The sequence below is a fragment of the Antechinus flavipes genome, chromosome 1 (genome assembly GCF_016432865.1).
Source record: "Antechinus flavipes isolate AdamAnt ecotype Samford, QLD, Australia chromosome 1, AdamAnt_v2, whole genome shotgun sequence".
Lineage (NCBI taxonomy): Eukaryota > Metazoa > Chordata > Mammalia > Dasyuromorphia > Dasyuridae > Antechinus > Antechinus flavipes.
Window position 1 is genome coordinate 649468119 of NC_067398.1, and position 26949 is coordinate 649495067.

The window sequence follows — 26949 nt, forward strand, 5'->3', positions numbered from 1 at the left end:
TCTATCACATCTCTCTCCTTATCTAGAAGATCAAGTGTTTACTATCAGAGGTAGTTTTCCAGGCTCTTTTCTTTCCCAGACTAATTTATCAATAAAACTTGCATAAAAGCAATCTTGTTATATTTATTCTCTAATCCATTTCCCACTTATTAGAATAAACACCTTAGTAATCAGATTGTATCAGGTTGTGTAATGATCAACTGTGAATGATCTCTGCAATACAATGATCAATGTACAATGTACAATGACAATTCCAAAAGATTCATAACAAAAAATACTATCCTCCTCCAAAAAGAAGTGATGGAATCTGAATGAAGCATACTTTTTTAAGCTTATTTTTCTTGTTGGATTTCTTTTTGGTCTGTGTGTTCATTCACACTATGACTAATATGAAAATGTTTTCCATGGTTACATATGATGTATAAAATTACATATAATTTCCAAGATCCACACCTATATCCTATATCAAAGTGCTTGCCTTCTCATTGAGAGAGGTAGGGAGAGAGGGAGAGAATTTGGAACACAAAATTTTAAAGAGTGAATATTAATTTTTTTTACATGGAACTGGAAAAATGTACTCAAATTAATTAATACAAAAGAATAACAATGATATCAGAGATGTCAAACAGCTAAGAGTAGCACTTGACCTTGAAACCTTACAAGTCCCTCTAGAACCAGATTAAACTAGTTGGGAAATATTTTTAAAATAAATAAAAATATAATAGGACATAAAAAAGGAACCAGACTATAATTTCCTTAATTATATAGTCTTCTCATTTTTATTCTGTTCTCATTTGGTATTGACTGTGACCTGTTTTAATAAATTGACAGTCCAACTGTAGAAAGATTACTGGTTGAGAACATATTAGTAATAAGTCATTTCCTGTCAAAAGCAATCTCATTTTTATAATGTTATTTGACATTTATCAGTGCCTCCCAACTTTTTTTCTTCAATAGTATTTTATTTTTTCAAATACATGTAAAGATAATTTTCAACATTCATTAATGTAAGACTTTATATTCCTATTTTTTTCTCTTTCCCTCTCATCTCCCCCTCTTCTCAAGACAACAATTTGATATATGTTAAATATGTACAATCCTTTTAAACATACTTATATATTTCTCATGTCTGTACAAGAAAAATCAGACAAAAAAGAAAAAAACCCACAACAAAAGAAAAAAACCCACAACAAAAAAAAACTAAAATACTATATGCTTCGATCTACATTCAGTCTCCATAGTTGTTTTTCTGAATGCAAATGGCTTTCTCCACCACAAGTCTATTAGAATTGGCCTGAATCACCTCATTGTTGAAAAGTCCATCAAGTTGATCATGTAATCTTGTTGCTATGTACAATGTTCTCTTGATTCTATACTTACTTCAATTCATGTAAGTCTCTCCAGGCCTCTCTGAATTCATCCTGTTGATCATTTCTTATAGAACAATAATATTCCATCACATTCATATACCATAAGTTATTCAACCATTCACCAACTGATGAGAACCTATTCAGTTTCCAGTTTCTTGTCACTACAAAAAAGTGCTGCTACAAAAATTTTTTGCACATGTAGATTCTTTTCCCTTTTTTTTATGCTCTCTTTGGGATATAGACCCAGTAGAGACACTGCTAGAATCAAAGGTTATGCACAGTTTGTTATCCCTTTGGGCACAGTTCCAAATGACTCTCCAGAATGGTTTGATCAATTCACAACTCCGCCAACAATGCATGAGTGTCCCAGTTTTCCTACATTCCCTCCACTAATAAGTATTATTATCTTTTCCTCTCAAGTCAATCTGAGAAATGTGAAGTGTCAGCTCAGAGTTGTTTCAATTTGTATTTTTCTAATCAATGGTAATTTTGAGCATTTTTTCATATAACTAGAAATGGTTTTAATTTCATCTGAAAATTGTTCATACCTTTTGACCATTTATCAATTGAGGAATGACTTGTATTCTTATAAATTTGGATCAGTTCTCTATATATTTTAGAAATTGTCTATTATTGTTCTGTAAGAAATGAACAGCAGAGACTTACATAAACTGATGCTAAGCAAAATGAGCAGAACCAAGAGATAGGCAACAAGATTATACGATGATCAATTCTGATGGATGTGGCTCTTTTCAACAATGAAATGATTTAAACCAGTTCCAATTGTTCATGAAGCAAATCATCCGCACCCAGAGAAAGGACTGTGGGAACTGAGTATGTACCGTAACATAGAATTTTCACTCTTTTTGTTGTTGTTTGCTTGAATTTTGTTTTCCTTCTCAGTTTTTTTTTTCCCTTCTTGATCCGATTTTTCTTTTGCAGCAAAATAACTGTATAATTATCTATACATATATTGGATTTAACATATATTTTAACATATTTAACATGCATTGGACAACCTGCCATCTAGGGGAAGAGGTGGGAGGAAGGAGGGGAAAATTTGGAACTAAAGGTTTTGCAACAGTCAATATTGAAAAATTATCCATGCATATGTTTTATAAATAAAAAGCTTTAATTAAAAAAAAAAAGAAATTGCTTTCCAATTTCTTGAATAAAGTATAATGATATGTAGGTTTGAGACTTTGTGTAGTTCACAATTTGGAGTACACAGTACAAAATCATTCTTTATAATTTTTAACACTGTGTTTTCCAACATATGTTCACTGTCCTCCTTATATCCACTGAAGTCACCAAGCAGTAAGTTATGTACTAATTTAAAGGATCTTATAAAATTCAGAGAATTTTTCTAACCCCCTCATTCTCTATAACAAAGGTAGGTAAATTTAAAACCAAACAGATGCTAATACACAAGCTGCAATGATCTACATAAATTATTATTACAATTATTATTATTACTATTACAAATATTTGACAAGGTAGTCAAGCATTTCACAAAATGATACTTCGTGTTGCCTTTGGACTTGTCATAAAGGCAATGTCACTAACTCCTTTAAGTGATTCTCTAAGAAGAGCATATAAATTCCATTTAGCTGCAATTTCTTTCAATTTTCTGGTTTCACTTAAGATTGAGAATGTTAAATTAATGATTTAGTAACTACAATAGTATATCCACATCCTAATCATTAAACATATGTTAATATTTATAGTCTAAATTGTGATGTCTCATTTCTGCTATCCCGACACCATCAATGCAGGTATAAAGAGAATTGCATTGACAAATATGGAAATATGTTCAGAAGAATTGTATATGTTTAACTTATATCAAATTGCTTGCTATCTATGGGAGGGGGTAGAGAGAAGGAAGGAAGAAAAATCTGATTTTGCAAAGATGAACGGTGAAAACTATCTTTGCATGTATTTGTTAAAAATAAAAGCCATTCTAGAAACTGGAAATCGAATGGATGCTCATCAATTGGAGAATGGCTGGGTAAATTATGGTATATGAATGTTATAGAATATTATTGTTCTGTAAGACATGACCAGCAGGATGAACACAGAGAGACTTGGAGAGACTTACATGAACTGATGCTAAGTGAAATGAGCAGAACCAGGAGATCATTATACACTTCAACAACGATATTGTATGAGGATGTATTCTGATGGAAGTGGATTTCATTGACAAAGAGATCTAACTCAGTTTCAATTGATAAATGATGGACAGAAGCAGCTACATCCAAAGAAAGAACACTGGGAAATGAAAGCGAACTATTTGCATTTTTGTTTTTCTTCCCAGGTTATTTTTACCTTTTGAATCCAATTCTCTCTGTGCAACAAGAGAACTGTTCGGTTCTGCAAACATATATTGTATCTAGGATATACTGCAACATATTTAATATATATAGGACTGCTTGCCATCTAGGGGAAGTGGGGGAGAGAGGGAGGGGAAAAATCGGAACAGAAGCAAGTGCAAGGGATAATGTTGTAAAAAAAAAAAAATTACTCTGGCATGGATTCTGTCAATAAAAAGTTATTATAAAATAAAATTAAAAAAAAAAGAAAATAGTTGGGCAGAAAAAAAATAAATAAAAGCCATTAAAAAATAAGAATAATTGCTTGAGTTCTAGTACACAAAATGATACTTAAGAAGTAGAGAAAAAATTTAAGAGGATTTCTTAAAATTCTGGGAGATTCAGGCAGAAAAAATTGACAGCTGAGAAGGAAATGAATTGATTTTTTAGTGGGGAAAGAATCAGAAAGAAACCAATGAAGAATGCCAGCAGTGATTAAAAAAAAAGAAGAAGAAGCTGAAATTCTACCTAAGAGTAGAAAATGGAGACAGAAAAATAAAATACAGAAACAGTACATCATAAAACTAGATTGGAGAATTTCCAGATACCCTGTGATCCCAACTGTGTAACTCAAATACTACTCTGGCTCCAAAGAGAAAGTGGCATCACAAAGGTAGTTCATGTTTATAGAGCAAAGTATAATACCAAGTGTTGCTGTTCCCTGCAAGGGCTTTCTCAAGATGGCTGAAGACTGGAGAGAACAATTCCTCCAAAGGCCATGAGAACTCTAAAACAGAGCAACTCAGCCCTATGATAACTACTATACAACAATAACTAAAAAACATGAAACAGGAGAAATCTGCACAATTGCCATCCTCTCCTTCATGTCCAAGTTTAGAGTGACTCTAGAAGCAAGTTGGCCTTTTTTTTCTTTCCATTCTCAAAGTTCTATGCAAATCCCCAAATCATGAATAGAAAAATGACTTCCCAAAAAGAACATAAACTCTTACAATATTACAACTCGAAGGTACCTCAGAAGGTATTTAAGCCAAACCTTCCATCCAAGGTACAAACCAAACTGGATCAATTTGTCTCCCTTTTAACATCTAACATGTTAATAATGTTAAAGAATTTGCCTTTAAAAAAAAAAGGCTAAAACAGTAAATATAGGAATATCAAAGCCCATCTAAAGAGGGTAGGAAGGATTTGACTAAACACTCACTTCAAAAAGCTCTCCTTCCTAATTAGAGAAGACAACAGGAACTTGAAATCTGCCATCTCAAAAGCATTTAGATCCTTTAAGAATGTCTCACATCATTTTGGAGGCAATCTCCTAGGAACAGTTGAATGACTGAAATAGAAACACACAAGGGCCAACAAGAAAGTGATTCAAGGAACTTCAGCTAAAGATTTTCAGCTTAAGTAGTGCATTCTTCAGTGATGACTATGGCTAGGAACATAACATTGAACCAAATTAAGGTAAAAAATGATTCTTGTTCCAACTTACATATATAATCTCCTATAGGCAAAATTTTTTCTAAGTAAATTCACTCTCAAAATGACATAGGATTCCCAAAGACAAACATGAAAATAATCTAATGCTGGAGGGCAAAGACAGATTTTCATGTCCTAGCACCAGCTTTTTGAGTATATTAATATCATATTTTAAATCCCTAACATAGTGGGGGCCCAATGATTAGGTTCTTTCATATTACTTTACCCTAGACCCTTGACTCACTTTCTTGTTTCATTCTTATGTTATTCGACTTCCGGTTAAGATGGCGGAGAGGAGGCTCACAGTTGCATAAGCTCCGCGCTTTCTCTCACTATCCACTTCATTACAAGCCTCTGAATCAATGCTTGACTGAAAAAAACCCACAAATAGTTACCAAGAGAAGCCATCCTTGAGATCCGCCAAGAAAGGTCTGTCTTTACTGGAGGGCTGGGGCGGTTTTAGATCGGGCGCAGGCGGCGGGCAGCGGCAGTGAGAGCACGGGAACAGACTGGAGAGGGGGTGGGGAGTGATCGCAGCTGTCTCTGCGGGGAGAGCTTCGCTACAGGTTTGGAACCTGCAGCAAGTCAACAGCCCAGCAGAGAAGTTAAAAACACCGGGGCTGAAGAACACAACCGCAAACAGCTGGAGTCTCTCGGGACCTGGCCGCCCCCCCCTTCCCCCCCCTCAGTGACTCAGCACGCTCTGGGATCTCAGAGCGCAGGCGCAGCACAGTCCTGCTAGTGCCTCACTGCTGCCACCTGCAGTCTGTAGAGGAAGCTCGATAACACACCCAGCCCCCCCCCCAAAGAAAGACTCCAGTTTTTTCTGTTTTTCTTTGGTAGTTTGTCTCTGATTAATAGACAGAATGAGCAAGAAGCTGAAGAGGACTTTAACCCTAGACAGCTTCTACACAGATAGAGAGCAGACTCTAAATCCTGAGGAGACTAAAAACAGGCAGTCCCCAGGTGATTCCCCAAAGGAGGAGATCGTCTGTTCCTCAGCACAGATGAACCTCATAGAAGTGATTAAAAAGGCTCTCACAAGGGAGCTAGAAGAAAAATGGGGAAAGCAGAGTGAGGCTTGGCAAAAGGAGAAGGAAGCTTGGGAAAAGGAGAGGGAGGCTTGGCAAAAGAGCCTGGAGAAGTCAGTTAAAGAGAGAGTGGATAAAGAAGTAAAATCCTTGAAAAATAGGATTAGTGAACTGGAAAACAAAATTGGCGAAATGGAAAAAAATTCCACAGAACAAAAGAACTCAATTGGACAATTAGAGAAAGATTTTAAAAAAGTGAGTGAAGAGAATACTTCACTGAAAATCAGAATTGAACAAGTGGAATTGAATGACTCGAGGAGACAAGAAGAATCAGTCAAGCAAATCCAAAAAAATCAAACAATGGAGAAAAATGTGAAATACCTTCTGGGGAAGACAACAGACCTGGAAAACAGATCCAGGAGAGACAATCTGAGAATCATTGGACTCCCAGAAAAACATGATGAAAAAAAGAGCCTGGACACTGTCTTCCAGGAAATTATCAAAGAGAACTGCCCAGAAGTCATAGGAACAGAGGAAAAAATAAACATTGAAAGGATTCATCGATCACCCACTGAAAGGGATCCTAAAATCAAAACACCAAGGAATATAGTGGCCAAATGCCAGAACCCTCAGATGAAAGAAAAAATATTGCAAGCGGCTAGAAAAACCCAATTCAAGTATCAAGGAGCCACAATAAGGATCACCCAGGATCTGGCAGCATCCACATTAAAAGATCGAAGGGCCTGGAATATGATATTCCGAAAGGCTAAGGAACTTGGTATGCAACCAAAAATAACTTACCCAGCGAGAATGAGCATCTTTTTCCAGGGAAGAAGATGGACATTCAACGAAGTAAGCGAATTTCATCTATTTCTGATGAAAAAACCAGAACTTAACAAAAAGTTTGATCTACAAATATAGAACTCAAGAGAAATCTAAAAAGGTAAAGATTAATCTTGGGAACTATATTTTGACTATATAGATGCATAAAGAATACATGTATACCTTGTTCTAGAAATTGATGTGGAAAGGACATTGTACCAGAAAAAGGGTAAAGTGGGGGTAGTACATCTCATGAAGAGGCATAGGAAACCTATTATATCTGAGAGAAAGAATGGAGGGGGATGAATATAGTGGGTATCTTACTGCCTTCAGAATTGGCTTTAAGTGAAAAATCTTAAGACATATTCAATCTATGGTGAAACTTCTCCCATCTCATTGAAAAGTGAGAAGGGAAAAGTGGAAAGGGAAGGAATAAGCTAAGCGGAAGGGAATACGGGAACTGGGAGGGAAAGGGGTAAGATAGGGGGAGGAACTCTAAGGCGGGGGGAGGGACACTAAAAAGGGAGGGCTGTGAGAAACAAGGGGTGCTCACAAGCTTAATACTTGGAAGGGGGGGAAAGGGGAAAGAAGGGAGGAAAGCATAAACCGGGGTTAACAAGATGGCAAGTAATACAGAATTGGTCATTCTAACCATAAATGTGAACGGGGTAAACTCCCCCATAAAGAGGAAGCGGTTAGCAGAATGGATTAAAAGCCAGAATCCTACAATATGTTGTTTACAGGAAACACACCTGAAGCGGGGAGATACATGCAGGTTAAAGGTAAAAGGTTGGAGCAAAATCTACTATGCTTCAGGTGAAGTCAAAAAAGCAGGGGTAGCCATCCTGATCTCAGATCAAGCTAAAGCAAAAATTGACCTAATTAAAAGAGATAAGGAAGGACACTATATCTTGCTAAAGGGTAGCATGGACAATGAAGCACTATCTATATTAAACATATATGCACCAAGTGGGGTAGCATCTAAATTCTTAAAAGAGAAACTAAGAGAGCTGCAAGAAGAAATAGACAGTAAAACTATAATAGTGGGAGATCCTAACCTTGCACTCTCAGAATTAGATAAATCAAACCAGAAAATAAATAAGAAAGAAGTTAAAGAGGTAAACAGAATACTAGAAAAGCTAGATATGATAGATCTCTGGAGAAAATGTAATGGAGACAGAAAGGAATACACTTTCTTTTCAGCAGTTCATGGAACCTATACAAAAATTGACCATATATTAGGACATAAAAACCTCAAACTCAAATGTAGTAAGGCAGAAATAGTAAATGCATCCTTTTCAGACCACGATGCAATGAAAATTATATTCAACAAAAAAGCAGGGGGAAGTAGACCAAAAAATAATTGGAAACTAAATAATCTCATACTAAAGAATGATTGGGTAAAACAGCAAATCATAGACATAATTAATAACTTCACCCAAGAAAACGATAATAATGAGACATCATACCAAAATGTATGGGATGCAGCCAAAGCGGTAATAAGGGGAAATTTCATATCTCTAGAGGCCTATTTGTATAAAATAGAGAAAGAGAAGGTCAATGAATTGGGTTTGCAATTAAAAATGCTAGAAAAGGAACAAATTAAAAACCCCCAGTCAAACACTAAACTTGAAATTCTAAAAGTAAAAGGTGAGATCAATAAAATTGAAAGTAAAAAAACTATTGAATTGATTAATAAAACTAAGAGTTGGTTCTATGAAAAAACCAACAAAATAGACAAACCCTTAGTAAATCTGATTAAAAAAAGGAAAGAGGAAAATCAAATTGTTAGTCTTAAAAATGAAAAGGGAGAACTCACCACTAACGAAGAGGAAATTAGAGCAATAATTAGGAGTTACTTTGCCCAACTTTATGCCAATAAATTCGACAACTTAAATGAAATAGAAAAATACCTCCAAAAATACAGCTTGCCCAAACTAACAGAGGAAGAAGTAAATATCCTAAACAGTCCCATCTCAGAAAAAGAAATAGAACAAACTATCAATCAACTCCCTAAGAAAAAATCCCCAGGACCAGATGGATTTACATGTGAATTCTACCAAACATTTAAAGAACAATTAACTCCAATGTTATATAAACTATTTGAAAAAATAGGGATTGAAGGAGTCCTACCAAACTCCTTTTATGACACAGATATGGTACTGATACCTAAACCAGGTAGGCTGAAAACAGAGAAAGAAAATTATAGACCAATCTCCCTAATGAATATTGATGCTAAAATCTTAAATAAAATATTAGCAAAAAGATTACAGAAAATTGTCACCAGGATAATACACTATGACCAAGTAGGATTTATACCAGGAATGCAGGGCTGGTTCAATATTAGGAAAACTATTAGCATAATTGACTATATCAATAACCAAACAAACAAAAACCACATGATCATCTCAATAGATGCAGAAAAAGCATTTGATAAAATCCAACATCCATTCCTAATAAAAACACTTGAGAGCATAGGAATAAATGGACTTTTCCTTAAAATAGTCAGGAGCATATATTTAAAACCATCAGTAAGCATCATATGCAATGGGGAAAAACTGGAACCTTTCCCAGTAAGATCTGGAGTGAAGCAAGGTTGCCCACTATCACCATTATTATTTAATATCGTATTAGAAACACTAGCCTCGGCAATAAGAGTCGAGAAAGATATAAAAGGAATTAGAGTAGGCAATGAGGAAACCAAACTATCACTCTTTGCAGATGATATGATGGTATACCTAGAGAACCCCAGAGATTCTACCAAAAAGCTATTGGAAATAATTCATAATTTTAGCAAAGTAGCTGGCTACAAAATAAATCCCCATAAATCCTCAGCATTTTTATACATCACCAACAAAACCCAACAGCAAGAGATACAAAGAGAAATTCCATTCAGAATAACTGTTGATACCATAAAATATTTGGGAATCTATCTACCAAAGGAAAGTCAGGAATTATATGAGCAAAATTATAAAAAAGTCTCCACACAAATAAAGTCAGACTTAAATAATTGGAAAAATATTAAGTGCTCTTGGATTGGCCGAGCGAACATAATAAAGATGACAATACTCCCTAAACTAATCTATTTATTTAGTGCTATACCAATCAGACTTCCAAGAAAATATTTTATTGATCTAGAAAAAATAACAACAAAATTCATATGGAACAATAAAAAGTCGAGAATCTCAAGGGAACTAATGAAAAAAAAATCAAATGAAGGTGGCCTAGCTGTACCTGATCTAAAATTATATTATAAAGCAGCAGTCACCAAAACCATTTGGTATTGGCTAAGAAATAGATTAGTGGATCAGTGGAAAAGGCTAGGCTCACAAGACAGAGTGGTCAATTGTAGCAATCTAGTGTTTGACAAACCCAAGGCCCCTAACTTCTGGGAAAAGAATTCAATATTTGATAAGAACTGCTGGGATAATTGGAAATTAGTATGGCATTCTTATGTTATTCCCACTGTGCAATAAAAAAGCCAGCAATCCAAGAAGTCCAGCTAGTGTTGGAGACGGGATATGAAGTCCAATCCCTAGACTCCCAAGTCTAACCCACTTACCACTACATCATCTTGCTTTTCAACCAATTTTCTTAGCCAGCTCTTCCCACTCAATCCATCTTGCACATGATGTCTTAATTTGTTCAAAAACCTCTCATTGTTCCCCAGTTGCTAGAGAATAAAAAGTTCAAACTCCTTAACCCAATATTCAAGGACATCTAAAATGTGGTCTCGACTTTCTTTTTCTACCTTATGCTGTCTCGGATTTTTGCTTCCTTTGTAACAGGAAAGGTTTCATGGAAGAAATGTATAGAAATTCAAAAGGCAAAGGAAGGTATTTCACACATGGCAAAATAGACTTACCAAAATCATGGGAGCAAAAGAAGAAAGCTTATTCAAGGGACAGAAATTAGTCCAGTATGGCTGGAGCATAAGTGTGTAGAAAGGAATAATTTTAGATGCATTAGGAAATGTAAACTGGTGCCAATTTGTGGAGGATTTTGAATTCCAGGTCAACAAGTTTAAACTTTACTGAGGGCCACTGAAGATTTTTAAACAGATGTCTTTAATCATAGCAGCCATAAGTGAAAACTCTGTTACAAGAGAATTTATCATATTCTACCATAATTTTTGGGTATGTGTCCTACTAGATTATAAAGTCTCCAAGGAACTGAAAATAAAAACAAATTTATTTATAAAAAAGAAGAAAATGAGTGTGATCAGGAAGTATAGAGTAAAAATTAACATTACTAGCTCCACTCCCCCTGCCTCAAAAAAAAAAAAATTTTCTCAAGAGAACATGTCTTAGAAAACCTTGTATCTCACACAATACTTTTTAGGAATGTCATATTTAATAAACACTTGTAGGAAGAATAAATAAACTAACCTCAGGTCCCTTCCAAGTCATTCTTTCAATGGGTGCAAAGCACTATGCCAAGGAAGATAAAAAATTTACATAAGACCTAAGTCTTTTGTCTTCACGGAATATATAGTATAATGGAGGGATAACTATAATACATATTATACACACTTACTAGAAAGGTATTTTTAAAAAATCCTATAGTAACCCAACTAAAAATGGGGTCAGGGCAACTGATATATGCTTAAAAAGCTTGGATGTAATATAATATGGAGGGAAGGTAGGAAAGGGAAATTGGAGGGGAAGACACTGTGGGCCTAAAGAAATAGTATGAGAAAGGACTTACCGACAGAAAAATGTAAGGCATGTACAAGAAGCTAAGAACAGTGCAGTTGGTTCATAGTACAGGAGGCAGTAACATGAGAAAGCTGAAAAGGCTGGTAAACATCAAATTCTAAGTGAATGCCAGGATGAGGAAGTAAATTTTAATTTGAAGACAGTACAGTTCAATTTGTAGTAAGTTGCATTTAAGATACTCCTGAGACACAGGCGGGCTTATCCTCTGGTATCCAAAATGACTGAGAAGATTCTCTACAAATGCACACCACTAGAGATCAAATGGTCTTAGTTAAAATGAAAATAATACTTTGTACATGGCCACTAGGGGGCCAATGTCACCATTGAATGTGGAAGAGATTATGTGTCAATACTTAATTACAGACAAGAATGATGACTCATAAAATTTAAAGACAAACCATCATGGAAGAAAAAAAAACCCAAACTGTCAGCATTGGTTGGCTTTGTATAAATTTGCACTGCACAAACCTGACTTTATGTATAAAGAATTCTGAAAGAAATCCACGTTCCAAAAATCATATGTTAACTTTACTGTAGAGTACTTTGGTGCTCCATGGATTCTCCACAACTCATCCCTCTCCTTAAAAAGATCTTCCAAGTAAAAGCAGAAGAATGGCCTCACACACTACAAATTGAAAGGCTTGGCTTGAGACTTCTGATGTTGAAAGCAGACCTTTGTCCCATTCTGTCTACCCATTCACATGTCTAGCCCCTCATGTGCCTATCTTCTGTCTGTCCACACTCTAATAGTCTCCTAATTATCTCCCAATCTCTCTTGTCTTTGTCTCCAATGTGTTCTTCCTTTCAGTTCTGGCCAGATCCTCACGTGGCTGGCCTTTGCTCTTGCTCCTGCTACTAACTCTCTCTTGTGATTCAATTCTGAATCTAGTTCTGTTCCCTTTTCTATTCAATTCTGGACCTAATCAAATTTCTGTGTTGTGAGAAAACTTTATTCACCTATGAGAATTGCAAGGAAACTTCATTGTGCTGTCTGAACCCAACAAGTCCTGTGTAGCTGGGAAGCTGGACCATCTCCACCTGAGAACCTTTGGGATATCTGGTGTATTCAGGAGGACCAGCACCTCTAGGGTGAAGGCTTGCCAAACCCTTTTCAGGGCTCGTCCATTTGTGGTGTCTACCTGTCACCCAACTCTCCCTTGCAGCTTCAAGTATACAGAGCAGTGATATCCCTAGTAAACCATCCAAGCAAACGAGTTAAACCTAGTTGAGGGTAACTGACAGGCCACAAACTTTTTGGTTAGGATGTCTGCCCAAAGCACGTGATGACTTCCCCTGGTGGAATGGGCAGAGGAGAACAATTTGTTCCAATGACTAAGAAGATGGCTGAAGCAGGCACTGGAAAGCCCTTCAGACTTTGGTCAAACAACTAAGACACTAAGTTCATTCACTGGGTCCCAGGCCATTCCCAGTCATCTTGGCTTTTGTCCTGCCACTGGACTTCAATGACTCAGGAAAAGAATGTGAAGCTGAAGACTTTGTGTCTCACTTAAATGCAATTCACACATTCTATGTTATTAGTTCTCTTCAAAAACAAATGGCAGCGATCCTTAATAAAGGACCTAGTGTATACTGACAAAAATCTAGTTGGAACGGAATATAAGCACACAAAGTTTTCTCACAGTTTTACACCTCTAGCAATCTATATATCTTACTGAAAATGGACCTCATACTGGTCCATCAGTTACTGGTTCCTCTGATTGAATACAGATGCTTGGGGAGTGGAACTTTTTTTTTTCTGATTTCAGGAAATTGTACCTGTGTACTCTTCCTCTCCCAATTTAGAAAGCCCCTAATCTTTCTTCCAATTAGAAATCAGATTACCTAATCTTGTATTCTATTTTACAGCCTATTGTTTTCTTTTAATGCATAAAAATCTGTCTACTTCTATATTCTAGGTCCAACGTGAAGCTGAGGAAGCCTGATCCCAATTTGTTATACAATTGGCAATGTACTGCTTAATAAATTAAGTTTAGAAACTTGAACCTTTGTTTCTTCAGTTATTTCAGATTTCACCAGTCATACTTCTCTGTCCTTTGCCCCAGTACTTAAACTATGTGTTGGCTGATGCCTCTATTCACAGATGCACAAATCTCCTTCCTGCCTTCTTTTTTTCTTCCCTTCCCCACATCCACAGGTGACTTTGCATGATGTAAAAATTGCCTTACAATGGAATGGTCCACTTACAAGTGAGAACAGTTTTTTTTCTACACTGAAACAATAGATGTTGTTAAGGCATTGGTCACTTACCATAGCACTCTAAGTTTGAAACTATTTCACCACTCCAGACATCTACTAAAACTATAAGCACTACTTCAAAGCCGACTTTCCATACCCAATTTGCTATTGTTACTAAGCCCAATCCTTCCCAGTACCATTGCCACCATTTTATCTAAATCAGGATCCCTGATTACCTTTGAGCTAATGAAAGTCATGGCGAACTAGCCTAGCAGAGGTGCTCCTAGGACAAAGAATCATCATTCTATTAAACTCACCAAAGCAAAAGGACCCATGAAATGGGATAATCACACAATAACACTAGTTATTGCCCTAAAGAAAGGGTTCCTGTCAAACCACACATGCTTACTCAAGGCATGATAGTTCAGCCAAAGCCCTCAGAAGCAATGAGCTCAGTATTCTTTTCCTATGATGATATGATAGTTGATAGTTCTTCAGCTCCAACTACCTCCAAGAGATTTCAACTACTCCCAACAATTGTCATCAAGTGTGACAAAGATACTGATCTGCTTTGTGTAAGTAAAGAACTAAAAAGTGAAGGGATGCCCATCAACTGGGAAATGACTGAAAAAGTAGCAGATAATTGTGATGGAGCACTACTACACAATAAAAAATGATAAGGCTGGTTTTAGAAGAAATATGGACTTGCATGAAGTAATGCAGAGTGAATGAACAGAACCAAGAGAATATTTTACACAGTAAAAGCAATATTGTTCAAAGAGTAACTGTGAATGATTAAACTATTTTGAGTAATGTGATCATTCAAATCAACTATGAAAGATTTAAGGAAAATGCCATTATATATATAGACATCATATAATACATAAATGTATTAAATAGTTCCATATATATCTATGTCAAATAATAGCCTTCTCTAAATCCAGGACTGGGAAGGAAGGAAACAACTCAGAACTCAAAACCTAACCAAAAAATTAATTTTTAAAAAAATGCTGGTCTGCCAGTGGGAAGGACGGACAATGGAAGAATGTAGAAAGAAAAAGATGCTAGTATCCTCCTCAGAATTTTTTTAAAATTTTAAAAAAGAAAAGAAAAAAAGAAATGGAGGGGAGCAAATGCTACATTACACAACTTTCTACTTTTGATACCTTTATGGAACATAAACTAGATTCTTTGAAAAATGGGAGGGAGGGAAGGAGAAAGTAAAAGAGGAAGGAAAAAAGAAACAGGAAGTAGTTTAGAAAGGGTGTATGTAAGTTTATCAATTCTTGGCTACCACACATCCAATCATATCATAAATAATATGCAAGATAACTGGGGCTACCTATTTTTCCAGGGAAAAGCAAGGTTGGGAGTTCAGTGCTGACAGGTATTAATTAGTCAGTTCTTTTTTCATTCAAAGTCTGGTGTGTGTGTGTGTGTGTGTGTGTGTGTGTGTGTGTGTGTGTCTGCCTATTCCGAAGATTTCTTCATCAACAAGAGAATCCACGGAGTCCATCATCTTAATATCTCAGAAAGAAGAAAAACAGGATTTCTCATTCTCTGGAGAATGGTATAGAAGAATGTCACAGAAGTTCTCATCTTATTCTAAAATGAGGCTGTGCAAGCAATATGAAAGGTTGGGAGTATGGAGCCAAGACAAAACACAGACAGACTAAGGGGTTGCTCTTCACCTCATCTACATAAAGCTGTTTCAACTCTGAATAGTACACTCTCTGAAAACAAAAAGCACATTTATTCTGAACCAAGGGCCTAGTCCAATATCTACCCCACAGGGCAGGGAGTATGGGGAGGGCTAAGTCTGGGAAACAGTCACTGACTGATTTAAAGCTTGGTTTGAAAAAAAAAGAGAGCACTAGGAAAGTTAGTTCTAGTCTTAAAACTGCCACTCTGAAGCCTTGCCACTTAACCTCTGAGATTAACCTCTCCAAGACCCTCGAGTTCTCTATTCTGTGATATTTAGGCAGGCACATGAATGAGCTCAGGTATGAGCACAGAAACACTTACTTTTCACATTTGATTCTTCCATTTCCGTGGTTTGAGGTTTCTCCAAAACAAAAATGGGTTTCTTGGGAACACTAGAAAGAATTAGATTTTAATTCCTAAATGTCCACACCATAGCTTGGCCTTCAAAAAGTGGTTTTCTTTGTACTTCAAAAACAAGTGGAAAAAAAATTTACGTTGAAATTTCTATATTGAATTTAACCATGAAAGAGAAGATTATAAACCATCTACTAAGAATAAATGAATGTCTCTGATTTCCCAGCCGTTAACAATCCACATTTGCTTAATATCGTCTGTTTCTGAACTTTGGATAGTTTCTGTTGGCAAATAATAAATAAGCTATTCCATCATCACTTCAAAGTAGGTTTCTTTGTAGACTTCTCCAGGAGTTAACATGCTTGATATATCATTCTCTAGAGCATCTTTCTTGCTTTAAGGCCTGCAAAGAAAAAAATTAGCAGATTAAACATTTTATATTCTTACTGTTGTATATTCTTCCTGAATAAAGTATACAATCCCTCCTCTCTTGGTTCAGAAAGCAAGAATATGTAGTTGCATGAAGAATAAAATCCTCTCAAACAGAAATTACTCCTTTCTACTCTAATAACTGATTTTTCTCCCTTTTCCCATTTGTAACATACTTTATTTAACTTAAAAAAAATTTTTGAGTTCCAAATTCGCTTCCTTCCTCCCTCCCCATTCTTCCCCAACCCACGGTAAATGAAAACAACATATCAATTATATATTTGAAGTAAATATATATATATATATATATATATATCCTTATTGACCATGTAACTGATTATTCTCATAAGTTTTTATTTGAACAAGGCTTAAAAACATTTATTCTCACCAAGTTTTAGAAATGCCATTTAACTAATACCTTCAAGTATAAAAATAAAAAAATACCAAGTTCAAGCATTCTAGACATCAAAATTTATATTCTAGAGAGCATTATCTTCAAAATTATCCCAAAGAGTAAACATTACCTACAACATAAATGACTCCTGAATCACTCTTTTGTAATCAGCATGGCATTCTTTAAACTATTGCCAAGAAGGCTTAAGGTACAGGTCTCTTGCAAACAGTCCACCTAATTTCTTCCTCCACACTGGTTATGTTTTGTTTTTTTTTACCTTTCCTAACTACTAAATCTTCTCTATGATGCCCTCTCATTTTAATGGATCCTGTCTGCCCACCACTACTCCTACCATTTCACTGTTTTATATGTCTGTTAACATATAGTTAATCTGCTAGTCTGATTTTATTTGGTAAAGGGGATGAAATGGAGTGAAGGCATGGGATTTAAAGAAAATACCACATTATGTTATCTCCGGTAAGATGTTAGGGTTATCACTAAGAACTAAGTCAGTGGCTCAGGAAGGAAAAATGTGAAGATGGCTTTTTCAACAAGATCCCCAAAACTGGAAGTTCCTGGTACAGTGAAAAGAGCTCTGGGTCTCCAAACCATAATATCTAAATTCAAAGCTAGCTTTATACATTTACTAGCTATGTGCCCATGAGTATCATTTAATCTCTGACTCAATTTCTTCATCTGGGAAATGGAGATGACAACACCACCTGTTTCCCAGGGTTGATGAGATCATTGTAAAGTGCTTAGCAAAGTACCTGGCACATAGTAAGCACTCTATTTGTTACCTATTATCATTATTAACCTACAACTTGTCCTTAACTCCCTCCCCAGGGAAGACCAGTTACTAAAGCAAATTATTGGAACTACTTTTACTTGCTTATACAAAAGTCTTGAGCTGTCCTTCAGAAGTATATTTATTCAATTCTCCAGCTACTTTTAAGATAAGTTTAGAGGAAGGCACCAATATAAGTGTTGAAAATTAGCCAGTGGGAATTTGGAATGACACTGGATTATAAAAGTCTTGCCTGGTCTCCCAAGGCAAGTACTAGACAGAAGGGAATGAATATTGTAGCCATTCACTTGGTTCTCAGAGCTACCTCCATTGGGAGAACAATGGTGAGGTAGGGTATCAAGGAGGAGAACTGGTTAACTTTAATCCTGAAGTGATTCCTGGGCTTCAGCTATGTAGATAAAAGATTATTATACCAAAAACTAATTCAGATTATCCTAATAGGAAGAAAAGAACTAAGAACTATGGCAGTGGCAGTAAAAACTGTAATGAGTTTTAAATTTCAATATAGTGCTTTACAAAGCATATTTATTAAATATCTGTTATATGCTAGGGAAGAGAGATCATTTTTTTTAAACCTACATCAAGGAGCTTACATTCTATCAAGGGAAACTATATCTATATCTATATACATACACACACGTGCACGCATATACACACACATATAAAGAATATATTCAGGACAAATACAGAGCAGTTAGGAAAGGAGACCATGGGAAAGAGATCAAGAAAAACTTACATAGAAAGTAGTATTAAAAACAATTCCTGCTCTCAAAAAGCTCAGTCTAACAGGGAAGACAACATGGAAACAACTATGCACAAACAAGTTAAATAAAGAATAAACTGGAGCTAATCAAAAGCAGCTTCTTTTTTTCCTTGATCTTTTTTTCCTGATTTGCATTTTGTTATTTAGTATTTTATTTTTCTCCAATTAAATGCAAAAAAATTTTTAACATTCATTTTAAAACTTTTGAATTCCAAATTCTCTCTCCCCCCCAAGAAGATATGCAGTTCAATATAGGTTATACATTCATGTGTAGCCAAGTAAAACATTTCTCTATTAGTCATGTTGTGAAAGAAAACATAGACCAAACCCCCTCACTCATCCCCCCAAAAAAAAAGTAAAAAAAAATATGCTTCAATCTGTATTTAGAGACCATTAGTTCTTTCTCTGGGGATGGATTGTTGCTGTTACTATTAATTTAGTTTTAACAGTATTTTTGTGGGTGTATATACACATATATATGTATGTATATGTGTATGTATTCTTATCAGATTCTTTCTCCACTCCACAGCTCTTCATATATCTCCTTATATTTGTATTTTTCACATTTTTAACATCTTACATTTCAGTAATATTCTATCATATTTATATCAATCAATAAGGAAATATTTATTCATCACCTACTATGTTAGGCACAGGGAATACAAAGAGAATGAAAGAATTCTGACTTTCTCCCAAGGTCTAATACCTAACTTTTCTAAAACTCTATTCATTTTAACTTCTTTCTTATTTACTTTGCAGTTAGATTTATCTAGTAGAAAAGGCGTCTTGCAGGTGGTGAGACATTGGCTGAGACTTGAAAGGTGGTAGCTGTGTGAATGAAAAGAGGTAGCCAGATGCTAATGGTACAAAGAGCAAGATGTGTCAAGATAGACTGAATGAGAGAGAAAAGGGTAATACGTAAGTTAGAAATGTGGGACATTAAAAACTGGTGGTGCCTGACAAAAATAGGAAAAATAGAAAAAGGGGATTTAGGGGGAAAGGTAAAGGAGTATGGAGGGGAGGTGTAAATTATAAGTTCAGTTTTGGGCAGGATGAGGTCTCTAGGACCTCGGTTTTTACATGTCCAACAAACAATTACAGGTGGAAGATCTAAATTCAGGTGAAAGTGTGAGGCTGGATATATATATCTGTGAGTCCTTCGAACAGAGATGATAATGAAAACTACTGAAGCTGACAAAGTCACTAAGGGAATCTAGAGAGAAAGAAAAGAAGTCCATGAAAGAGCCTTGGAGAACATGCCCAGTTAGGGGGTATTTAAATCAGCAAAGCAGCCTGAAGTGAACCAAGTCAAGTAAAAAAGTATTTATTTATGGACCCCTAAGTGCCAGCTGTTGTGCTAAACAGTAGAGGTAAGGAAAAATGGGAGAGGGGGAAGAACTGTTCCTACTCTCAAGGAGCTCACAATCTAATGGAGGAGTTGCAAACAAGTAGGTATAAACAAAATATATACAGAATAAATTGGAGCTAATCTACAAAGAGAAGACACCAGCATTAAGTGGTACAGGGTGGCACTGTAGATGGGATTTGAAGGAAAACAGAGAGATCAGGAGATAAAAAATGAGGCGGAGGGTAATTCCAGGCACAAGAACAGTTACTAAACATTAATTGTGGGGAGAAGTGCCAGCATAATCCAGAGAGATGAAAATATAAGGAGATGGTCAATAGTGTCAAACTGTATAAGTTAGGAAGAATGAAGATCCAAAAAAAAAAAAAAAAAAAAAGAGCCATTAGATTTGACAACTAAGAGATACTGGTTACTCGGGAGAAAAATTTCAGTTGAGTAATAACATTGGGAGACATATTATATTACAAAGAAGAGAAAGTGGAAACAATGAAAACAACTCTTTTAAAGGAATTTAGCTGAGAAAAAAGAGATAAAGGATGATAGCTTCAGGAGACAGTAGTGAGTTTTGATTTTTAGAATGGAAAAGATTTAGGGCTGTTTAAAGGTAGCTGATGGCAGAGTCCATAGCATAACAGGCCCAGGCTGATTTCAAACCTGGCTTTCTACACTTAACTTGCTGTTAGCCAGCTCTAAAAAGTTTACTGAACTGAATTGAGCCTGGACCTCATTTAACCTCTGTTTGCCTCAGTTTCCTCAAATGAGAAAAGTAATACTTACCTCTCCCAGAATTCTAAGGAAAAAAAATAGGATTTTTTTGTGGTAAAAAGCACTTTTAACACAATGCTTGGCACATAGTAGTCTCTAGATAAATGTTTATTCAATTCCCCTTCCCAGTAGGGAAAGAACTCAGAGAAAAAGCAAGATTGAAGTTCAGAGACAGTGGATGATTGAGGACACAATCTGCTGGAAGAAATAGATTAAGGGTCCATATAGGCTGAAGTCAGACTTCCAAAACCTAAAACAACTGAAAAATAAGTTGCCAATGACCTTATTAAAGAAGAGCTCCATAAATTCTTAGACCCCTTCACAAGTTTCTACTACTAGGACTATATAGACCAAGGAAGTCAATGACAGCAAGAACAAATCCAAGTAAACAAAAATATTCAAAGTAGCTTTACTTTTTATAATAAAACACTGGTCACAAAATATATGTTCAAATGTTGGGAAATGTCAGAACAAACTAAATGTAATAGAATAATACTGCACCACAGGCAATGGAAATTATTAAGAATTCATAGAAACAAGACAAATGAAATGATGCAAGAAAAACTTGTTAAAATATACACAATGACACCAATATAATAAAGTCAGCATTGAGAAGCAACTAAACTCTTAACAATATCATATACAGTCAGACAAGAACTCCATATATTTTTAACTGTTTTTCTTTGTTGAAAAAAAGGGTTCAACTTATAGAGGAACATTGAGAAATGATTGACAAAGACAAAAGGCATCAACAAAAAGTACTTTAAAAAAAATTTTCCTCTGGTCAGTGTTAGTAACATACTACCAAAATCAAAGATCACACGCTCCTTTCTATTAATTGTTTTCAGTAAAATTTACCTAGAAGAGGACTTTTTTAGATATTTGTTGGGGAATATGTGTTATGTCAAAAAATGTCTCAATAAATTTTTAAAAATTAAAAAGTGCTTTATGTAGTTCCTCACAATAACTTTGTGGGGTGGGTAGTATATTGTGGTGATAATAAAACAGGCTTAATTACCAAAATCACTTAGCTGCTGCAGACTTATGAGTAAAAACTAAATAGAAATCTATTATTTGAAGATGCTGATAATTTTAGCCTGCAACCAGAACCATTTCTCTGCTTTATGACTACAGAAATTTTTTTCCACAATACAGAGATAAAAACAGGAAAAGAAAAATTTTACTATATTACAGACAATAGTAAAAATAAACAGCCATTGCTACTTAGGGAAATGAAGTTATGGAGTTTACTTCATACCGGTCTCATGTCATTTCCCAACATGTACTACAGGAAGCTGAAGTACTGAAATGGAATATCCCCCAAAGCAAGCAACCTTCTGTCTGGCCCAGAGATGAAAGAAATTGCTTCATGTAAAATCAGGCTTTGAATGTTCACATATTAGAGAGAAGTTCAGCACTGTGCAATATACAGCATCTTTTCCACTTTTTATAGGGGTCAATTGCAATTCTGATTCTTACTTTTGATCCAGAAGCCGAATCCCCACAAATCAGGAAAATTATCTCATCTGACAAGCAGAAAGAATTGCTTACAACCCTGTACTAGAATTCAACTACACAAAAGTGGGCTGGAGTCTAAGCTCCAACAAAAACAGGCCAGTACAAATTCCTACAAATTATGTAGACTGACAGGTCTACATAAGGGGCCTCAGAACATATTAGGAAGAGTGTTAGAGATCAGAAAAGTGCTGTCCTTTTAAATTGTTATCTTTTCTACTTCTTTAGATTAGAACATACTCCTACATGGATAGAATATCCTCCAAGAATTAACAAGGGACGCTACAGATTTCAGATAAAGGAATAAAGGTTCATCTGGACAATAGGATAACAGAGCACAGACAGATTTTATCCTAAATCTGATCGGGACTCTTGATTCTGTCACTATCTGCTAAATGCATGATCCCAGTAAGGGGCATCCCAAACTTTACCTCATGTGACTCCTAGGGAACTTTCCAGACACTGTCACACTCATAAACACATACACACGCCGCCACCACTACTACCAACACTATCACATCACCACTCCTCAAGACAAAGTTGCAACATCCTACACAGGCTGGGAGGCCCCCTGGCTAATATCAAGAAACCACTACTAATCATAATAATGCTATTGATAATAATTGACATTTATATAGGCTTAAGGTTTCCAAAGCACTTTACATGTTAGTTAACTCATTTGACTCTTTTAACTCACTACTTTACTTGTATGTTCCTAATGAGCAAATTTGTCAAAGAAGCAAATAATCTACCTGACAGAAGGTAGATTTTAAGTTTTAAGGTAGACAAATTAAAGAAGGTGGGTTTTAAGAAGGCTGTGCGAGCAGAGTTCACTGTTAAACACGGAAAGGTAAAGCTGAAGGTTAAAGTACTTCTACGTGGGCAAAACATCCTTAAGATGCAGGAAGCAGCAAGGGGAATCAGGGCACCGGAGTGGTTGCGGGGAAGGGAAGAGAAGGAAGGAGTGCAAGGTGGAGGGATCTTCCTTTGGGGAAGAGTGTAGGGAGTTTAGCCTTCATTTGATGGGAGAGAAGATTCCTGCAAGGGAAGGCGAAAGAGGCGCGGTGCTGAGAGACACAAGTGGGGCGGGGGCAGAAGGGTCTACCCTGGGGGTCTCTGGAGAATTACAACGTAGGAGAGGAGGATGCGGACGGCAGCTTCGCTGGGAAACAGAGTCCAGGAATGAGACAGGAGTCCGGGGGCCACGCAGAAGGGAAGGGGATGGGGATTTCCTTTCCCTGGGGATGAATACTTGCACAGGGAAAGTGGGAAAGGATCGGGGCCGCAGGAATGGGGGAAAGAGACCAGGGAGCGGAAAGCCAGGGACACAAGAGCCACCGGTCCGTGACCTTGGGCGGAAGAGGCCGCTCCAGAAGCGGCGCTGCCTCGGTCTCCCCAGAGCTGCAGCCAGGGATGGGCGGGCCCGGCTCCATGGTCTCCCACCCGGAAGCCTCGAGAGCGAAGCCGCAACACAAATCCCAGGCTCCCTGAGAAAGGGCCACGACGTACCCTCCATCTCCCTTGGCCCGCGCCGGTTAGTTACCTCAGCCGCCGCAGCCGCCTCCGGAGCTTCCTCCCGAGCCACTGCAGCCACTGCTGGCCCGAGCTCTGCTGCAAGGGGTAAAACTAGGCGCGCGCGTCACGCTGCCGGTCCGCGCGCCCGTGCCCCACGCCCCGCTCCGAGAGAGAGCAGAGACTCCACCCCTCACCTCCTACCAGCCAATCCCAGGCTTCAAAGCGGACACGCGGACCTCCGCCCCTTCTGCGCTATGCTTCCTGATTGGTCTTTCCCGCCACGGCCCCGATTTTCTCCAACCCCTCTCCTGGGAGGCCCCAACGCGCTCGCGTGCACGCGCGCTCCAGCTTACGAGCCCTCTGGGCTTCCTCCTTAGCAGCCCCCTCGGGCTTCCTAACCAACTAAGCCCGCCCACCACGTGATCTTCCACACCTGACAGTTGGGCCGATGAGGGTGGGGTGTGGGGGGAGGGGGAAGGTGTGAGAGAAGTGGGACGTTGCGCGCGCGCTTGGCAAAGGTGAGCCGAGGGGGGAGGGGGGGAGGGGCCGCAAGGAAACCCAAACAAACCCTCGGGGAGATGGGGCGGGACGCCCTTCCTCCCCCTTCCCTTTCCCTACAAGGATGGTGCCACGCCCCGTAGTCCCCGCCCACGGTGCTGCCCAGGCTACCCCTCCCTCCAATCTTTTTCCCCTCGAGTCTTTGCAAGTTCCGCCCCACACCCCCAGGTCTCGTGTGTGTGACCCTCACCCAAACTCTCGCTCTAGCCTCCCCCTCCCATCCTGTGACAGCCCCCGCGCTCTGGTTGCCTCCAGATCGCGCTCTCTTATACTTCCCCCCAAACACCATCCAGGTTCTCATCCTCCCCCTCCAAGCTCGGCCATTCAGTAATAATAAAAATGATAGCGAACATTTGGACAGAATTTCCTACGTGCCGGGCACTGGCTGCTAGGTGCTTTAAAATAATCTCATTTGACCTTCATAACCGACCTGGGAGGTAAGCACTATTATATCCCCAATTTACAGATGAAGAAACTGAGGCAGAGCTTTATGTGATTTGTTTAGAGTCATACACAGCTAAGTGTCTCAGATTAAATTTGAATTCAGGTTTGCCAGACTCCAGGTGGGGCCCTTTTTCCATTGTGCCACCTATCTATCTGTTCTTACAGGATCTCATTCTCTTTTCCCGACCTAAACATTAGATTTAAAACATCTTAAGTGCCTATTACGTTCCAGGCGCTGTGCTCTTACGCACCGGGAATACAAAAAAAAGTCAAAAAATTTAGTGGGGGCAAACAACATGTCGGCAAATATCTAGGAAGCAAGCAAAATGGGAAATAAAACAGTTGGGCTTCCTGTAGAAGATCAGATTTTAGTAGAACATCCAGGTCCTCATTTTCCCTCTGCCAATCTAAAGTATCCAGGTTCTTGTCCTCTCTCCGACTCTCATCTTCCCCTCCCCAACCTGAGCCAGTTAGAGTCGCATTCTCCCCCCAATTTACAACAGGCAGGTTTTCTTCTGCTTTCTACTCCCACCTGGGCCATTCAACTTCTCATCCCACACCACTAAGTACAAGTCTTTACAAAGAGGTTCTCATCCTCCCACAATATCCAAATTTTTTGGTGGTGGTTGTGGGGGGTTTTGGGGTTTTTTTTTTTTTATTCCTCTCTCAACATCCAGGTTCTCCTTTTTCCTTCCTGTCCACAGCCTGTCAACCAACAAGCGCCTACTATGTGCTGAGCATTATGGCCACTGTGTTAAGAGCTAAGGATATAGACAAAAATGAAATAATCCCAGCCCTCAAGAAGCTTACTGTCTATAAGGAAAAACTTATATTTACAAAATAGATGTAAAACAATTTGAAGGGGGGAGGGAGATCTAAACTTCTGAAGAAGAATCAGAAAAAGATATATGTTTGAGAGGAGCCTTTGAAAGTTTAATGAGAACCTCCACCACAAAAGCATGCACAGTAATATGGAGTGTGTGGAGGTATTCTGTAACTGAGGCAACTCAGCCTCTTTTTGAATTGTGTGATTTAGAGATGGGGAAAGAGGTAGCAGTGGCCAGGCTCCCTGCTGCCTATCTCCTCACAGGCCTGTCACATGGCCATAAACATGGTGCCTTTCTACACGGATTCTTTCTTGTTCTTAGGTAAAAGAGTATTGGCTAGTAATAGAACAGATGCTCTGAAAGGTCAGGAGAGCCCCCATATCTTCATATAGCATACCTTCAGCCTGGCCAGGTGAGGCACCCGGGAGACCCTGAGGAGCAGCCAGCCTGATCCACACCAGTGGCTTGATTCCCAAACCCTACCTTCCTGCAGCAAGGGAATTCTTTCTCCATTGTTATGCCCTAGAAGCAAACTTGATGGGGTGACTTTTTGTGGCAGCCATACTAAGTTTGAGTCCACTCTCCCCAGAGACTGAGGCAGGATAAGGAAGAATGCCCCTCCCCAAGTGTTGGGAGGAAATGCCTTGTAACTTTCTTCAGACTATATATGAATTCGGTAAATATCCTTTTGTAAAAGCTAAGTCATAATCATATAATAATGTCATAATCATAATTAGTGATATAGAGAAGGTTGATATTGGGGAGAATTCAATTGAATGGAAACTTTATCCAACAGCATTAGAAGAAATATCCCACTGTCCTTTAGGGTATGCCCAGAGGCTTATAAGGGGGGTATATATTTAGCCAGACACCTAAGACCTTGATATTTCAAGTGACAATTGAGATTTTAAAAAATACATATGGCTAAATAGGAAACCAGAGATCCTGGGGGAGGGGAGGGAGAGAAAGCACATTCCAGGGGTGGGAGATTACAAAGGCAATGGGATAGATGTGTGTGTGTGTGTGTGTGTGTGTGTGTGTGTGTGTGTGTGTGTGTCTCCAGTCCTAGTCTCTCCCTTGAGAGGACTGAACTACATCATCAATTATTACTTCTTGGACATTTCAAACTGGACTTCTCAGAGATGCAAGTCTAAATCTGAACTCATTTTCTTTCTCCTCACTGCAGTCACTTAAACGTGGTCTAGACAGCACCCTAAACTCCTTATTCACTCTCATCCTCCTATGCCAAATTCTGTCAGTTCCATCTTTATAAAATCTTTTTTATATATACATACACATAATCTTCTCTCCTTTGACACTGCTACTCTCTGCTATTACTACCTCACATTTGAACTATTTCAGTAAAACTACTGGTTGGTCCTTCGGCCTTAAGTCTTCCCCACTCTGATCTGCCCTTCACTTAGCTATCAAAGCAATGTTTTTAAAGTTCAAATCTGACCATGTCATTCCCTTACCTAATAGACTCCAATGGTTTTCTGTTACTTCTAGGATAAAACTCCTGTTTAGCCTCATACAGTCTAATCCTAGGGGATCTTTCCAGCTTCAC

General features: G+C 37.8%; 1 protein-coding gene across 5 annotated transcripts in view; it reads right to left on the minus strand.

The window, feature by feature from the left end:
- Positions 1–23637, minus strand: part of MROH1 (maestro heat like repeat family member 1) — a 204420-nt gene extending 180783 nt beyond the window's left edge. Inside the window, exons 1-2 of one of the 5 annotated variants that reach the window (XM_051971310.1) lie at positions 23582–23637; positions 15966–16401 (exon numbers count right to left, since the gene is read on the minus strand). In XM_051971310.1, the coding sequence (XP_051827270.1) occupies positions 15966–15987 (22 nt within the window). In that variant the 5' untranslated portion in view covers positions 15988–16401; positions 23582–23637. The remainder of the gene's footprint in view (positions 1–15965; positions 16402–23581) is intronic. The other 4 variants (XM_051971306.1, XM_051971307.1, XM_051971308.1 and 1 more) reach the window with 4 other exon arrangements.
- Positions 23638–26949: the final 3312 nt, after the last annotated feature.